This window comes from Capra hircus, chromosome 14 (genome assembly GCF_001704415.2).
Source record: "Capra hircus breed San Clemente chromosome 14, ASM170441v1, whole genome shotgun sequence".
Classification (NCBI taxonomy): Eukaryota; Metazoa; Chordata; class Mammalia; order Artiodactyla; family Bovidae; genus Capra; species Capra hircus.
The window spans coordinates 37,863,380-37,882,298 of record NC_030821.1 but is presented as its reverse complement, the minus strand read 5'-3'; the positions used below and the strand labels follow the sequence as shown (position 1 = coordinate 37,882,298).

Sequence of the window (18,919 nt, the reverse complement as noted above, 5' to 3'; positions counted from 1 at the left end):
CTGTTCTGCTTTTATGACAATACTCATCATACTAGTAGGATAAACATTCAAAATACATGACAAGGATGTATCCTAATGAGTTAAGCACCAGAGTGACTTTATATATATACATGTGCATATATATATATGTGTATATGTAGCCTGCCAGGCTCCTCTGTCCATGGGATTCTCCAGGCAAGAATACTGGAGAGGGCTGCCATTTCCTTCTCCAGGGGATCTTCCCAACCCAGGGATCGCACCTGGATCTCCCGCATTGCAGGCAGATTCTTTACAGTCTGAGCCACCAGGGAAGCCCTATATATATAGTTACCGGTAAAAGCAAGCAAATGTTCTAATTTGAAAAAATGAAAATCAAATATGAGAGCTAGATCTAGTAACGTGCTGAGGTTAAATTTCAGTTCTTTTTGCTAACTACCTAATCTAGCACTCAATTAGAATCAACTCTCAGATTTTAAGGGTAGATAAATCAGTAATTAGCCTTTTTCCCTCAAAGGAGAGTGGTACTTTCAAAAGCTTTAATAATCCTAATGATATAATTTACTGAAGGGCAGGAAGAAAAAATTTGTGGCAAAGATATGTGCAAAAATAACTTCCTCCTAGAATTTAAAATCTCCTCAAACATTTCACATAAAACAGGTTATACTTCCCTGATGCCAGGCAATATCTGAGAATCAGTAAAAAAATTCTTTGAAACTTTCAAAATACATGAATAAAAGTAAAGATCCTAGGCAAGATTATAATAACCTAGGTTATTACAGTTCAATGCATACATAATATGGATGTCAACTTGAATTTTAAAGATACAGTAAACTTTTTCTTTCTTGATAATTACCTTTCATACATTTAAACTACGTAGCTTTTAAGATGAAAACTTTTTAAAGAAACCATAGGCTTCCAAACTAAAGATTCTAGCACGAAGTTTCAACCAATAAAATTTTTTTAAAGTGATGAAATTTATGAAATACTAAAGGGTTAAAACAGTGATCTACATCAATAAAAATACTTCAGTAAAGTACCTAATGGTCTAAAGAGCAGAGCCATCTCCCAAAGTCCACTCTGCTTTTCTTACCTCCTAGTCCTCATGGATTGTGCTATTACTTACTCTTTCAGGATGGGTTTCGGAGGCCCTTGCAGTTCCCTTTTAATACTTTATATCACAAATTATTCTTAGCACAGGTTCTCCAATCAGGAGAGAGATTTCACTGAACACTTTACGGCCCTAAGGCATAGCCCTTATATTGAAACTTCTGGGCGAATTCCGATAATGAAATTTCAAGATGATATGACTACTTATAAAGGGCTTCCCTATCTAGAAACGGCTTTACTCTTTACAGACCATACCCATTTCCTTGGTCATAAGTGAGACATCATGAGCTGCAACTTTTGAGCAGCCAGGTGCTCATAAAGGATGTGACTGTAGCATGCACAAGGCTAGGTGAACAGTGTGATGTGGCTGTCAGCAGGTACCAAAGCAACCCCATCATACTGAGGTTGTTGGGTCAGACTCATTCAGAATGAGCCATGAGAATCACCGGGCAAAGCAGTGCTTACAAACGAGATGAATTCAGAGAGTATGGGTCTTGCACCTTTCTGATAAACTTCCCCCTGATCCAAGGTTATTCTGCCATGATCTTTTGATCAGTGATGATTGTGCTTTTATGCACATAAAGTCTTCACTGGAGAGATCAGGCTGATTGAAAAATAACAAGCGAACCATTTACCCCAACTGAGCTACTTTACAATTGCAGAAACGTATTCCAGAGCAGTCACAAAATCAAGCCATGAATGCAAGGAATGGAAAAAAACATGCCCGGGAGCTGGTCCCTACAATTTTCAAGATGCTTCATCCTCCCAACTGCATTCTTTGTCCTAATGAGTGAAAACAGTAAGATTATTCAATCTGAAAAGTCGCAGATGTCACAGCGGTACAGAATAATTGCCTCTTTTTTTTTTCTTTACAGTGTAGGAAAAGCTTCTTTTCTGTAGCCCACACTGCAAAATAGCACTTCAACCAGGTTCCTTTTAAAATGAAAAGTGAACAAGTTTCCCAATGTCGGCCTTATAAAATCTAAAGAGATGATTAAATTCAAACCAGGCTGAGCTCTCAATCTGAGTTATTTCAGCCACTGATTTTTATAAAATGAAGGGGGAAAAAAAATCCCAGCAGGCAATTTACATGTGCAAGCACCAGGCTACAGAATTCATCACCTTTTTCTTAAAAACGTAGCTAAACCTTAATGGAATCATAATACTTTCATAAGGTTAATCGTCAGTCATCCGTAGTCATAGCTTGTTCCTCTTTCCATTTTTACCATTTCAAATATTTCACTATTGCCCACCACAAACCTTTGGAAATGATCATTTATGTTTATTCCACTTGTTTCTCCAATGAGTCAGCTGATTTTTGACCAAGAGCTCCAAGTACCATTTGAAAAGTCACGTCTTTAAAAACCTTCCATGTTTTAAACACTTGGTTAGAAAAAAGATAACAACTACTGGTACAAGCTTATGTGCTTCATGGTGTCTTTTCAAAATGAGAATATAAATCATTGTACATCAAAGCAAAATAGTTAATATATATTTTATCTGGCAGTTTCTAGAAATTAGGCATTAAACATAAAATACCTTATAAATTTATATAACAAAAATAAATGTTTATATTTTAATCTCAAATAGATTACCTTAGGGGAGCAGTTCACGTATGAACTCCTGCACCATCAGCGTGGCAGCAAAGATCATCAGAAATACACATTCAAGTCCACAGCCCTTGGGAAGAGATGGATGCAGCGGCTGCCACCCAAACACGTGGTCTGTATCCCAACATTGAGATTAAGGCTCTCTGTTTTGGAAGAATGAGCTGGACTAAAACAAGTACAGAAGTACCACGATATTCTCTGAAAATACTGAAAAGACTCTGAAGAGTTTCAAACACTGGGGGAGAAAAACCATATTGACTATAAAAATAAAATAAAGCATCTAACAATGACTTCAAGTACTTTGGAAGAGGCTGCTGACATGGAGTGCCCAAATCAGAAGGAATGAAGAGCTAGGAAACTCAAGGGGTGTCCCCAGGGCTCTCTACTGGTTGGGGGCTCGGGTTCCCAGGTGCAGCTCTGTGAAGGGGCTGGGGAGCAGACTGGAAATAGCAACCACAATTTCTTAGCAACGGAAAACACCCACTTGAAGGCAAAGGCCCAGCCTGGTGGGAGAAAATCCTTGGAACGAACCATTGTAAATTGGAAGATTTCAGAGAAAAATGCCATTCATTTTACTATCAGTAGCAGGCAGCAAAAAGGAGAGGGAGAGAAACCCAGCTCCTGTGAATGGCAGTGTTTCAGGCAGGTGAGCCATCATTCTTCCTTACTGCATGGCTTTCTTCATGAAGAGGGTGAGATCACTGGCAGCCAGGATCCTTCCAGAGGGTGTGGCTTCGTGACGCAGGTGTGCTTGGGTATGCCAGTGCCCTGGCAGCAGGGTGCCCATCTCATCTCTCCCCAAACTGAGAAGCAGTTCTGGCACCTCCAATCGTCTTCCCTTTCCTAAAGCGGTATATGAAGCGCGGCCGACGTCGCTTCTTGTCTTCTGCAGCAGCTCTGGCTTTGCCGGCTGGTCCTATGCTAGCTGGGTCCTTTCAGGCTGCTAGAGCCTGGTGACGTCTCGGCATTGCTGCAAGTCCCCGATGCTCTCGTAGTCATTCTCTTTCGGGCAAAGGCCATGGTGACTGTTGGTCTCTGGGGCAGCCTTCTCTTCCTCTCTGTTTAGAGTCTGTATTGCTTCATAATCTGGCTCAGGCTCCTCGCTGGGCCTGCCTGCTGCTGGAAGTGTGCTGACACTATTTGGCATCTTCTCAAAGTCTTTAACAGTGGCATAGAGATCGTTACAGGAAGAGGGGGACCTCGGAGCGGCTCCTGGCATGGAGGTGTAGGAGGCCTCTGGTACTCTAAGCGACTGTCCTGATTTGTTCCCTGGCTGTCCTTTTTTATGCACTGATGAATACATGGCTGAGATCTAGAAAGCAAAGGGGAAAGTGAATAAATAAGCTCCGAGCTTGATTCCCCCTTCCCCCTTTTAGTGACAAGCTAGATTCTTGGTACTATGGGGGTGTGGGTCCCTTTAAGAATTTTTTTCAGATTCCCAAACTTTACAGAGATATTATTGACACACAACACATGTAAGTTTAAGGTGTGCAGCATGATGATTTGATACACATATTGTGAAATGATTACCACAATAAAGTTAGTTAACAACTTCTTTACTGTAATTACCATATTTTTGGTGTGTGGTGATAACATTTAAGCTCTATTCTAAGTTTCAAGTATATAACACAGTGTTGTTAGTTCTAGCCACCATGCTATATTATATTCCCAGAACTTATTATAGATGGAAGTTTGACCCTTTGACCAACATCTCCCCATTTCCCCCAGTCCCCAGCCTGAGGCAACCACCATTCTACTCTATTTTTGTTTGGCTTTTCTAGATTTCACATCTATGTGAGAATACACAGTATCTGTCTTTCTCTCTCTGACTCATTTCACTTAGCACAATGCCCTCAAGATCCATCTATGCTGTTGCAAATGGCAAGGTTTTCTTCTTTTTTATGGATGAATAATATTCCGTTATGTGTACATGCACATGTGTGTGTGTGATTACATTTGCTTTATCCATTCATCTGTTGTTGGACAGTTAAGTTGTTTTCATGACTTGGCTATTGTGAATAATGCTGCAATAAACAGGGGAGTACAGATATCTCTTGGAAATAGTGTTTTCATTTCTTTTGAATATATACCCAGGAGCCAATTCTTTACAACCTATGCTAATCCTGGAGTACATAACAGAACAATCGTGTGTGTCATCTATAACTTTGTAAGTAGCCTAATTCTATGAAATCCAGGTTCTCTCTAGGTCTGCTGAGGGTTTGAGGCAAGCAGGTAGAGTGGGCAGCTCAAGACCCCCAGGATCTGACCACGGCATCGGTTTTATTCTATTTCTTTATCACAATGATATTTCACCTGAGGAAAGTTTTGACTGCTTCATAAAAAAGGACAGAAAACATATATCATACTGGTGATACTCAAAAGGGTGGGCTTCAAGTCAGCAGCAGCAGGATCTGGACATTTTTTGGAAAGGCAAACTCTGGGGCCCCACCCCACAACCACTGAGTCACAGACTCTGGGGGTGGGCTGATTCTCATGCCCACTAAGTGCGAGAACCACTACACCAGACTATAATCCACTCCTCCCACATCACAAAAGTCTAAACAATAGCTTCTGGATGCTGGTTGGCAGTATACATAATATCTGTCAGAGGATCACTTTCCACTATTTTATTTTTCTGATTTTATTTATTAATTTTATTGAAGGACAATTGCTTTACAGAATTTCATTGTTTTCTGCCAAATATCAACATGAATCAGCCATAGGTATACCTCTTCCTCTTGAACCTCCCTCCCATCTTCCTCACCATGCCACCCCTCCACTATTTTTTAAATTAATACTTCATTGCTTACTATTGGTTAAACAGACATTCAGAGATGGGGCTAAGTTTTCTTCAGTGCGAAAATTCATTCTTATATGAAATCAACTCAGAAATGATATTGTGAGACAATCAACTTAGGGGATGGGCTTCCCAGGTGGCTCAGTAGTGAAGAATTTGCCTGCCATTGAGGAGATGCAGGAGACAGGGGTTCAAACCCTGGGTCAGGAAGATTCCCTGGAGAAGGAAATGGCTACCCATTCCAGTATTCTTGCCTGGGAAATCCCATGGACAGAGGAGTCTGGTGGACTACGGTCCATGGGGTCGTGGAGAGTCAGACAAGACTGTACCCCTCATGCACCAAAGACAAAAACTTACGGGACACTCTTTCCTTTGGGAAGAACAGACTGTTTTCCAAGCAAACCCACTCAGTCTCACTAATATACCACACCTAGCCACAAATACAGAAGGCAGGAGGAGAAGGGAATGACAAAGGATGATATAGTTGGATGGCATTACCAACTCGATGGACATGAGTTTGGGCAAACTCCAGGAGATGAAGGACAGGGAAGCCTGGCATGCTGCAGTCCGTGGGGTTGCAGAGTCAGACATGACTGAGCGACTGAACAACATCAACAAAGCCACAAATATCGGGAGAGGTATCATTTTCTTCGATACAAAAATGGACTGATTAGGAGATTTGGGAGGAAGGGTATTGTTTTACTGTTAGAAGTCATGGTTGGAAATAAGTAAAAATATCCTTCATTACCTGCAGTTATCTTTGCACAGCGATTGATGTATTAAAACACCCAGGAAATAAGGGAACATACTTCCTGACAGATGCTTGGCTTTGCAAGTGCTGAGGGAGATGTCCTGCTCTCACATATCCACATGCTGGGCAGAAAGCTTCCAGCTGGCCTCCAGAGCTTCTTAAGACATGCCTGCAGCACGCTAACTGTCATTTGCATGAGAACTTTCCCTACAGGCTGGTGGCTGGCATTTGCCAGGCTTTGACAATCCAAAGGGTTTGAGTCAGAGAAATAATCTTTGTGAAACTCCTGCCCTGTTGATTTAACCATTTTCATGCATATTAAATGAACATTCTCACCTGAGAGGTTTTAACTAAAAAATTCCTTTCAAAATGAGGAATTAGAGTAGCTTTCCATTTCAGAAGAATAAAAAACAAGGCCTCTGCTTTTTGTAGCAAGTTGCCAACACATGAAACTTTTTATTTAAAAGATGGTCAGAGCCAAAAATGTGGACAGATTACAAAGGGGTGAGTCATGCATGATAGGGGCTTCCCTGGTGGCTCAGAAGGTAAGAGAATCTGCCTGCAACGCAGGAGACCAGGGTTCGATCCCTGGGTTGGGAAGATCCCCTGGAGGAGGACGAAATGGCAACCCACTCCATTATTCTTGCCTGGGGAATCTCATGGACATAGGAGGCTGGCAGGCTACAGTCCATGGGTCGCAAAGAGCTAGACACGACTGAGGTGCATGGATAGTAATGAAGGGAGCCGGTGTCACGGATATTTATTCCTCACCTTCAGCGGTAACATCAGGAAGACAAACACACCTTTATCTGTGAGAGTAACAGTGAGAGCTGGGCCATTTCTGTTTCTCTTCCTCCTTTCTTCCCCATGGTTCTGTCATACGGCCTCCACTCTTTGTAAGTTCTTGGGCCTTCTTGGCTTTTACAGTCTTTTCTTTTTTAAATTACAGGCTCTTTCACTAACTTGCAACTTAATATTATCCCTGGGCATGAACCAAATGTGCAGGAGGGTGTCACTGTAAATTTGAAATCTTATTCACATTTCTCAAGTCTTCTAATATTCTGTTTGAATATATGTCTCCTATGACTATTATTTTTATTTTGTATAAATAAAAGGTTTCTCTTCAAGCCCTCTTACTATTTAGCTTTGCAATTTTTCTCTTTAACATCTTTCATCATTATTATTCAGTCTGTAAATTGTTATTATGTTCTCATAAATTACCCTCTTTTCCTCATTTCTCTTCTTTTTATATTCAGCCCTTCCCCCATCATTCTGTTAAATTAGGATAATAGTACTTAAAATTCAGGTCTCAGTTTCAGTCTGGACTAACATTATATCACATGAATATAAAAATAAGTGATCTCCATATTTATTTTTCCTAAATCATCTTCCTAGAATGAATACATGGGAGTCACAGTTCTTTATTCTATGTTCAACATTCATCAGTATAACAGGGTCCTTTTTTCAAAAGCCACAAACAAATGTAAGATAAGAGGAAAAGTAATTAAAAATTTCACATAGTCTCAATTTATTTTAAAGAATTAGTTTCCAGATCTCTTATATTTTTTTTTTCAGCCTGGCTTGTAGAATCTTAATTCCTTAACCAGGGACTGAACCCATGGCCTCAGCAGTGAAAGCACTGAGTCCTAAAAACTGGACTGCCAGGGAGTTAAAATATTTTCTTACCCCAATGGGATGGCTCCAGGACAGTGGAAAATGCTGGAGGAGGCACAGGACCCCTTCGGGCCTGGTAGGAGGGCCCTGCATTAGTCTCGTGGAGGCAGGCCCAGTGGAGGTGGTCAGGGGTGGAGGGAACATGAAAGTTAGCTTCTGAGGTGGAAGTGAAGGGCCTAATTACTGGCTGAATCTGAAGACAGTGAGGAAAATTCAGTGTTCAGGAGGGCCCCAGAGTTTTGGCTTCTGCAACCAGGTGGATAGATGGCAGTTCCACTCCCTGGAAGAAACATGGTGGGGCTGGGCAACATCACACGTGTATGTTGCTTCTGTGTGTGTGCGTGCCAAGCCACCTCAGTCGTGTCTGACTCTGTGTGACCCTATGGACTGCAGCCCGCCAGGATCCTCTGTCCATGGGATTCTCCAGGCAAGAGTACTGGAGTGGGCTGTCATGCTCTCCTCCAGGGGATCTTCATGACCCAGGGATTGAACTTGTGTCTCTTATGCCTCTTGCATTGGCAGGTGGGTTCTTTACCACTAGCACCACCTGGAAAGCCCACATTGCTTTTGTACACATACACAATTTACTAAGCTAGGCATGCCAGAAAGAGACTTTATGTAGCTAGACAAATTAAGGTGTTCGGCTCTGAATCTAGCTTGACAAAATCCCATAAATACTGGCTTTGCTGTAAGTTTAACCCATGACTCTTAAGCCCCGGTGCTTGGGAGAATGCATCACTGTTTCTCATTGGTGGCCATGTCTAACCCTACTTCCAGTCTGGAAGTGTTTTTGAAGTTCCCTGCTCTCTGTCTCCCAGAAGCCTAAGCCCTTCTTCCTCTGTCTCCCAGCCTGGAGCAAATTCTCTACACCCACCTGTTCCAATTCCCTGCATATTCCAACCCACTATTAACTTCCTTCTAATGGGAACCTCCTCCCTGATTAAAGCTCACACACTTACATTTCTCTCTTCTCATTCCTCTTTCTTCCCCTCCCCTTTCTATTTTTGTCTTCTCCTTCTTCCCTATTGAGCTTCCTTGTTCATCTTATCCTTTCTTGTCTTCCCATCTCCCAGTTACTTTCTCTGAACCATGATAAAGCCAACATCGCCAACTCCTATCTCCAACCATAGGCTTAAGAGCCTGCTTCAGCTTTCTCAGATGAAGGGTAACATGACAGAGCATCTACTTAAGGAAGGAAGTGCTATTCTCTGTTACAAGAGCTTTTGGATTATTTAAAGGTAACAAAACTCACCTCTTCTTCTGTGAGAGTTGGGTCTTCTTCCCGGGACTTGTACGACAATGAACTAAGTCTCTGTTAGAACAAAATAAATCATTATAGTCAATAATTTAACCTTTTTTGGGGCATATGCTTTGATGCAACTATCTACAAAAATGTTTTCAAATGATTTTTAGATAAGAAACTATTTTCTACAAAGAAATTATATAAAGGACCTCAGGAATAAACACATAAGTATGATTTTACATATCCAGCAATATTACATTAGATAAATTTCTTCTAATTTTTTAATTTGAATCTGTAGGTACAGAAAAACCAAATGATTATGAAGATTACTGTTTCAATTCCTAATTATCACTGAAGGATTGATCATCAATGAAAGGTTGAAAAACTGACTGAAAAAAATACCATGGTGTCCGTCAAATCCCTAAACTTTTTATTTCTAGTTTGCATGAGTCATCAGGAAGATTCTTAAGTCATCTGGAAACTTTTCATAACTAGTGGAGAAATCAACTCACATTTTCTGGCCTCATTTCTTGGTGATTCTGGCTCTGGGTTCACTGAATCTCTAACACCTCTCCTGCCTGAATTCTTGCTGATTTCAACCCACCTGTATCCTTCCAAACCTGCCCCCACTCCTTGACCTCCCTGCACTGACCGAACGTCCTTGCCCCACGTCCCTGCTCCATCTGCACCTCAGCCCCTCTTCCCCTAAACCACAGCAGCCCCACTATCCCATCTCCCTGCAGGCCCCTTCAGACCAGCACTCACTGTTCACGCCTACTCCTCCCATAACCCAGTTCCAACAAGCCTACAGAACTGTGGGGCCCCCAACCACTTTTTTTCCATGTCTTACTTCTCCTCTGTGTCCTTCCTTCCTACCCTATCAAACTCAAGGTCCATGGTCAACCATCACTGTCATACTTGAAGTACTCCACTCCCTCCCTGGTCCCTGGAGAACTCACCCCTCAAGTGAGTCCTTAATGCTGCTCTGAATCTCCCTACACCTGCTTCTACCCCCTGGCCCCTGCTTTCCTAGCTGCCTTCTTCACATCTTCTCCTCTCTCCCCAAACCCCCAGCACCTCGTCCCTAGCTGAGGACCTTGAGAAAACCGAAGGAGTTAAAAGAAATCTCTATAAACTTCTACCTCTTCCATCACACCCCCAGTCTCTGCATTCACGTGTCTTCCTTCCTGCCCGTTGCCACAAGCGAACTTTCCCGGCTCCACCTTAAGGCGATCCCTTCCTCCTGTGCAGGAGACCCTGACCCCTTACACCCACTCGTGGATATAAGCACCAGCCACACTCCATTCTGTCTACATCAACTTTCCCCTCTATGGAGTTATCCCCATCCACATAAAAACAGGCTATTTTCTATTCTAAAACCCAAACCAAACCAGCCCACCCTTCTAGTTCTGTTACTAATTCCATTATAGCAAAACCTCTTAAAAGAGTCGTCTAAAAAAACAAGCACTCAATTTTTCTCTTCCTATTATCTCTCTAAACCCATTTCAGTCCAGTTTCTGCCTCCTAGACTCCAAAGAAACTGCCCTTGAGAAGAACACTGATGCCCACTGTGTCACTGATCTCTCCTGATCATCTGCTGTGTGCTGCAGGGTCACCCCTTCTTCCCTGAACACTCACTCCTTGGCTTCTAGAACACTGGATTTTCCTCTTTTTCTCTCCTATTTTCCTCTCTCCTGCTGGCTTCTTTCTTTCCTGGACCTGTGTCCTTGGAACTCACATGCAGTTATCTCACCCGATGTCAGCTTGAAAAAACTAATTTCTGCTGCTGACTTCCAAATGTACAAGCCCAGCACAGCCTATCCTTATAAGCCTGCTCCTCCATCCAGCTGTTCTCTGATGTTGCTACTTGGACAACCAATATCTATCTCAAACCAATATGTCCAGCCCCGAACTCCCAAATTTGCTTGGCCCCCGGTCCTTCTACTTCCATTTAAGGCAGTCCCACGCTGCCAGGGGCTCAGGCCACCCCCTGGATGCATCACTGTTTCCTCATCCTTTCATCCACATCTGGCCCTTCAACAAATCTCCTGGTTCTAGTTTAGTGTCTCCCATCACTTCTCCTGCTCCTACCCTGATCCAACAAGTGTTTCTTGTCTTGCTTATTAGAATGGCTACCCAACTGGTCTCCTTGCTTCCATTCTTCACGGGTGGATGTCAACTCCATCAGAGGGATCCTTCTTAAACCTAGATGAAGTCATCCTGCTCGAGACTTTCAAGCGACCCCATTTTATTCAGATTATAAGCCAAGGCCATACAGGGTTGGGCCACCAGTTCTCTCTCTTCCAACTCCTCTTAGCCTTGCTCTCCCTCTCCAGCCACACCTATACCCTCCTCGTCCCTGGAGAGGCTGGGCATCTTCTGGCCTCAGGGCCTTCATACTGGCCATTCCCTCTACTTCATTTGCTCTTCCCCCAAAACATGAACCAACTCACTCTCTCAACTCCTTTTAATTTTTTGTTCAAATGGCCCTTTGAACAAAGGCAGGCATGCCCTGACCACTCTCCTCACAACTGTGCTCCTACCCAACTTTCTCAGTCCCCCAGATTCTGTTCTGATTTTTTTCCTTTATATTTTAAAGCCTTCTAAGATATACTTTTGTTGTTCAGTCACTAAGTCATGTCTGACTCTTTTTGAATCCACGGACTGCAGCATGCTAGGCTTCCCTGTCCTTAATTATCTCCTGGAGTTTGCTCAGACTCATGTCCATTGAGTCAGTGATGTTATCTATATAATACATATGTATATATGGGGCTTCCCTGGCCGCTCGGATGGTAGAGTCTGCCTACAATGCTGGAGATCTGGTTTCGATCCTTGGGTTGGGAAGAGCCCCTGGAGAAGGCAATGGCAACCCACTCCAGCAGTCTTGCCTGGAAAATCCCATGGACAGAGGAGCCTGGTGGTCTACAATCCATGGGGTTGCAAAGAGTCAGACACGACTGAGTGACTTCACTTTATACATATGTATATATATATAAAATATACTTTACTTACATACATATTTATATCTTTTATCTTCTAACTAAAATGTAAGCTCCACAGGGGCAGAGATTTTTGTTCATTTATATGTTTGTTCACTAGTGCATTCCCAGCACCTAGATCTTGCAGCTTACAGTGGGAAAGCTCATTAAAACCTTTTGGAAATGAATGCATGAATATTAAGCATTTCAAGTTCTCCCAATCACTTAAAATGAGAATGGTTTATATGGAAACGACGGATCATTCATCCCTATATTCCTACAGAAAGGTAATCTGGTTCCCAGATGGGTATTTCCAGTTTCTAATGTGACATCTGGAGAATTGCTTACTTGGCAGTGGTTAGACCATCAACTCTCTTATCTATCAACTGCTTGTAAGTAAAAAAAAGGTTTAACTGTTTTAAACAGCATAAACTTCACATTAGTTTTATTATCTTTGGTTATACAAAGGGAAAAAAATTGGGCTGCATTTTTGCCTTTAACAAATATGCTCATAAACACTTCACTGGTGTTGTCAACGGCTTCCTTCATGGGTAACAGGAAAAACTGAAATGCATTCAGAGAATACTGTGCAGAATGACCCCCTGGAATAAGGGCTTCCCAGGTGACGCTAGCAGTAAAGAACCCGCCTGCCAATGCAGGAGACAGAAGAGACACAGGTTCCATCCCTGGGTCGGGCAGATCCCCTAGAGGAGGGCATGGCAACCCACTCCAGTATCTTTGCCTGGAGAATCCCACAGACAGAGGAGCTTAGAGGGCTATAGTCTATGGGGTCGCAGAGTCAGACATGACTGAAGCGACTTAGCACGCACATATAACCTTAGCCAGGGCTCCCCTTTGGATCATGAACTCCACAAGTTTTCTAAGGCTGCTCTTGACTGACTAGCCCCTATTCGGCCTTCCTACCGAAACCTGAGAAGAGAACCCTACTGTTGTCTCTGCAGAGAATGGAAAAATCCCAAGGTAATGCTGACAGCAGGAGATGAGAATTCCAAGCTATTGTGGCTTAGATGTCAGCTCATGGGACTCACACAGAGAAGGCTCAGGGATTCTTACTGCATTTTAGAGCTCTGTTGAACATCTAAACTTAAGAGTCACAGGTTATTGTTTAGAAATTGTTGTTAAATAAAATCTCTTACTTGACTCCTATAAAAGTCTGTACATAACCAGATATGCCCAGCAGCACCTGTGGGCTTGTTCCTGGGGTCTGATTTCTGGGACCTTGGGTGAAGGGGTGGGAATCACCCCACTGCTTGGAATGGCAAAAGGTAGAAGAGGCTAAATGGGCAGCAAAGTCTCATCTTTTTTGTTTTTGGTCTTCAAAATGAAGAAAATAATACTTGGCCTCAATTAGACATGATGCAAAAACTGGAAAATATCCAAGGTGCCAAGGCAGAAATATTTTGTAAGCATGAGTTTTCAGTATTTTATTACTTGGAGGGGTAAAAAAATTCAAACACAGCTTACATGAAAACAGCTTTTACCATTCAATGCATGTGAAGATGTCAGCATGTTATTTCTTAGAATACCATACAAACAGACGCCCAGGTTTAGCTAGATTCCCAATTGGGACCAAAGCTCTGAAAACAAAATTGCAGAAGCCCACCTTGTTGGTTTCACTGGTCCCCTCCTCAGCTCCCTCTTCTCCTGCTTGACTCTCTTCCTTCTGAAGGTTTTCATTTTCGTCCAGGAGTTTCATGGGGACAGGAGGCGGGGCCTCCTCTTCTGGATCACATGAATTTCCAAGAAGAATCTCCGCGTTGACACTCTGTCGACACTTTTTGTTTCTGTCCACCGAGGCATACTCGGCAAAGTCTGTTCTGCTGTTGGCCTGTGGCCCCGGAAGCTCTTTCACACCGGAAGTTGACTTCGACCTACCGCTATGGCCTCGACTTGGCTGGGCGGCTGCCGTCACCTCCTTAATTTCGTTCACGGTTTCATACAAGCAGTCCTCCACCATGTTTTCTTGCGAGGAACTATCCTTGAGCACTTCATAGGGTCCTTCCATCCCCAGACCCTGTTCCCCGTCTGCACTTCTCCCATTGTGCATCGTGTCCACTGAGCTCTCTGGGGGAATTCTGGGCAACTCTCGACTTTGATGACATTTCGCCTTCCCTGTGCTGTCCTGGGAGTCCAGTAGATCTGAAGCCGAGGTCTGGACTTCCTCATAATGTTGCATGCAGGTCACCGTGCTGTCTTCTGAAAGAACTAAAGCAGCAGGAGCATTAAAAGTGGAGAAAGACGCTTCCTTATAGAATTATTACAGTGACTCGGATAATATTAAGTGAAGTGAAATCAAGGTGCTGGCTTTTTATTAGACTTGAGGTTGCAAATTGTACATGATGTGACTGTTAGTGGAAATCTGGGCTTCCCTAGTGGCTCAGACAGTATAGAATCTGCCTGCCAATGCAGGAGATGCAGGTTCAATCTCTGGGTTGGGAAGGTCCCCTGGAGAAGGGAATGGCCACCCACAAGAGTATTCTTGCCTGGAGAATTCCATGGACAGAGGAGCCTGGCGGGCTACAGTCCATGGGGTCGCAAGGAGTCAGACATGACTGAGCAACTAACACACATTCTTGTTTCAATCACAGTGTAAACTAAAGCCATCTACTACATCTTTCCAATACAGTATGTAATAAAATGTCTTGGCTATAAATTTGGGTCACAATTATACAACATCTGTGGTTACTCCTGATGGGCTTCTTGTAGGCAGTGTTCAAGTGACCAGAGGATGAACGAGATGGTGCAAGGGGCCAGATGGGGGAGGGGGGGGCGGTGCTGGGCACCAGAAGGGGGGCATGCATGGTGACTACTCCCTCTGTTTGGAGGGACTGTTTGGGAGCCATCCTCCTTCACAGGTCACTTTGACAGACAGGATGGAAACCATGGGGCGAAACTGTGGCCAAAACAGTGTCCCAAAGGGTCCGCTGACCCTGTGCCTTTTTAAAGCTTTTCCCTCCATCTCACTGCTCCTCCCATACCCCAACATTTCTACCTCAAATTAGAAAATGCAAACAAGAAATTCTTAGATTGCCACAGAAATGTAACTCTATGGAGGCATTCAGTTATCCCTTAATCAAATGACTTTCTTATATTAGTCCATTTATTTTAACTGGAGGATAATTACTTTAAATATTGTGAATGCTTTTGTATCAAATGATTTTTTAGTGCCTACTAGGTGCCAGGGACAGTTGAAGTGCTGGATACATCCTTCATCAGTGATGTCCAGTGAGTCTGTGCTGCAGGTACCTACACTGTAGTGAGCCAGCTGTTAAATGACTGTGTCTTGTATATTCTTCATATACTATATATTCTTCATATATATGTGTGTGTTTAAGTGCCAGTGTATACCTAAACATATATTTATACTGGAATATTCATATGTATTTATATTTTTGTTATATATAGCCTATATACGTAAAACTTATACAATAAAACTTAAGTTTTTTAACCTACTTGTTTTTACTGACTAAACTGGGTTCTCTAAGACCCTGAGTCCAGAATAGTATCTATGGTATGGCTGATCTCACTAGGTTTTTACATGAAAAATGAAATGAGTGAAAGAATGAATAAAGTGCTTACCTCCTGTTCTGGAAAAAAAAAAAAAAAAGACTACTTCTCTTTGGGGGAGGAGGGTAGAAATAAGTGTCCCTAAGGAGTATCTGTGGAGAAGGCAATGGCACCCCACTCCAGTACTCTTGCCTGGAAAATCCCATGGAAGGAGCAGCCTGGTGGGCTGCAGTCCATGGGGTCGCTAAGAGTCAGACACGACTGAGTGACTTCACTTTCACTTTCATGCATTGGAGAAGGAAATGGAAACCCACTCCAGTGTTCTTGCCTGGAGAATCTCAGGGACGGGGGAGCCTGGTGGACTGCCATCTATGAGGTCACATAGAGTCGGACACGACTGAAGTGACTTAGCAGCAGCAAGGAGTATCTGGGCTTCCCTAAGGAGTATCTGGGCTTCCCCAGGGGCTCATATGGTAAAGAATCTGCCTGCAATGCAGGAGATCTGGGTTTGATATCTGGGTTGGGAAGATCCTCTAGAGAAGGGAATCGCTACCCGCTCGTATTCTTGCCTGGAGAATTCCATGGACAGAGGAGCCTGTCGGGCTACAGTCCATGGTGTTGCAAGAATTGGACACAACATTTGGGGAAATTGATAATGGATCTCTTGATCTGTGAAGTTATCACCACTCACTGTGTTCTGAATACTTGATCGTCATAGAGGAGGTGAACTTTTGCCCTCTGGATTTAGATGTCTGTGTCCTGGTAGACAGAGAACCAGCACTGGTGTCTGAAGACACAGTGTCAGTCCTGACTGCCCCACAGCTTCCTGGTCTATAAATGGAGGTAAGAAGACGATTTGCTATTGCAGGTGAAAGCAGTCTGTAAACTGCACCCTGGAAATGTAGTTGTGACTTCTTTCAGCATTCACATCAGGCAGTGAGCGTGTAGATGGGGTGCCTAGGACTCAAATCAAAGGTTCACATTACAGATCCTTAGTGCATAGACCATAAGATCTTAGGCAAATTAATAACTTCTCTGTGCCAGGCAGAATAATGCATCCTTAGGTGTCCATGTCCTAATCCCTAGATTCCATGAATGTGTTTCATTACATGGCAAAGGAGGAATTAAGGACAAGGATAAACTACCTACCTGTTGACCTTGAAATGGGGAGGACCCTGAGCATCCAAGTGGGCCTAGTGTAATCAGGAGGGTCCTTATAAGTGAAAGGGGCTTCCCTGGTGGCTTAGACAGTAAAGAATCTGCCTGCAATATGGAAGACATGGGTTTAATCCCTGGGTGGGGAAGATCCTCTGGAGAAGGAAATGGTAACCCACTCCAGTATTTTTGCCTGGAAAATTCCATGGACAGAGGAGCCTGGTGGGCTACAGTCCATGGGGTCTCAAAGAGTCAGACATGACTGAGCGGCTAACACTTGTGCATGAAAGAGGCAGGAGAGCCTGAGAGAGGCTTGACGATGGAGAGAAAGGCCTGGACCAACTCGGGCAGCTTCTAGAAGCTGAAGCAGGCGAGGAACTAGATTCTCCCCTAGAACCTGGGGAGGAAATGCTGCCCTGCTGCTACTGGGCTGGACAATACTTACAGACTTTAGCCCAGGGAGACCCGGTTCAGACTCTGATACCCAGAGCTGTAAATTAATCTGTGCTGTTCTCAGACACTAACTTTGTGGTAATTTGCTGCAGCAGCAATGTTTCAGTTGCCTCATCTGTAAACTGAGGACAGTAATAATCTCCATTTTACAGAGCAGTAGTAATACTACTAACATAATCTTATAGGGTAACAGTAATCTTACAGTTGTTAGTGTACATGAGTTCACAAACATTCAGATCTTAGAGTGAGGGCACACAGCAGCCAACTCATAGATACTAACTTTTCATCCAAATGATATATTTTTTTGCTAAAAGTGGCAGTAATACAAAAGGAGAGCAAGAACACATTTCCTAGTTTTTTTGAGTTACATTTTCTTTTTTCATGTGTGAACGGTTTATTGAAAGGTGTAAGAAATACAGTGGATAATGTCGCCAATAAAGTCTGCATTAATAAGCCAGCTTCAAATATGTGACTGGAGCCAAATCCTGCTGGAAGAGTCTGGAAAAACAGAGCAATAAACAGGCCTACGAGTTATCTCAGCCAAGGGACAAGGGACCCCTCCTTGTACCACCCATTGGTGAAGGGCTGCCTTGGGGAAGATATTAATTCCCAGGTGCTTCCATCCAAGTCATGCAGGCAAGTGAGCTGGTGTTATAAAGAAATGATGATGGTAAACGTGGTGGTGTTCCGGGCTACATTTTCTGACCTTTCTGAGCCACATTTCTAGTCCTTTCGCAGGTAATGAGGCCTGCCCAGAAAGCTGGCATTGTGGCAGCACTTACTGTCTCCATTGGTGAGTGCTCCGTTCTGCTCGCTGCTCGGGGGCGCATCTGTGGCCAGGCTGGTGACAGAGTGGCTGAACATCTCCTTGTCAGAAGGCTGCAAGAACAGAGGAGCCAAGCGAGTCAGACTGCGGGGCAGAGGGGAATAGCCATGCCTTTGTGTTGTTGTTTTATTTATATTTATTCATTTGCATAGCCTGTGGGAGCTTAGTTCCCCAACAGGGATCGAATCCCAGCCCTTGGCAGTAAGAGCATGGAGTCCTAACCACTGGACCACCAGGGAATTCCATCCATGGCTTTTTCTAAAAATTAAAACAGCAACAACAAAACCCACATCTGCTACTTAGATGCAAATTAAGTGAAATGAAATGAAATGGAGTTCCTCAGTTGGACTAGCTGCATGTCAAGGGCTCAACGGCCACATGTGGGTAGTGGCCATTCTGTCAGTGCAGCCGAGGCATCTTGATAGAAGGTTCTATTGGACAGAGCTGTCCTGGGAATCTTCTGAGGCTGCCACCCACAGAGTTTCCCTTCCCAGATCACAAATGGGCTACAGTAGGTCATGGGGAGTCAGTCTTTTAGCTCAAGGCAAGGTGGGACAGGAAAGCCCCAGGGCTGATCAGAATCAGCGCCAGCAGATAGTGGCCTCATCTTTCTCCCAGAGATGCCAGAAATGTTACCCTTTTCAAAGGTGTGTCATGCTGAGGAAAACAAGGGAAAACATCATCTTTGTCATCTGAAGGGAAGAGTCTTAAATCTGATCAAAGATAAACGTCACTGACATCTGAGATGTTCATAATCAGCCAAGTCTCCACTTGAAGGTTCACAAAAAATGTTGTGTGCTAAAACTTAGGTCTGCAAA

General features: G+C 43.4%; 1 protein-coding gene across 2 annotated transcripts in view; it reads right to left on the bottom strand.

Annotated features, from left to right (window-relative positions):
- PAG1 (phosphoprotein membrane anchor with glycosphingolipid microdomains 1) overlaps window positions 288–18,919 on the bottom strand; it is a 159,177-nt gene continuing 140,545 nt past the window's right edge. For both annotated transcript variants that reach the window (XM_005689126.3, XM_013969305.2), the window contains 4 exons: window positions 18,058–18,154; window positions 13,764–14,365; window positions 9,171–9,230; window positions 288–4,008 (listed from right to left, as the gene is read on the bottom strand). In XM_005689126.3, the coding sequence (XP_005689183.2) occupies window positions 3,640–4,008; window positions 9,171–9,230; window positions 13,764–14,365; window positions 18,058–18,154 (1,128 nt within the window). In that variant the 3' untranslated portion in view covers window positions 288–3,639. The remainder of the gene's footprint in view (window positions 4,009–9,170; window positions 9,231–13,763; window positions 14,366–18,057; window positions 18,155–18,919) is intronic.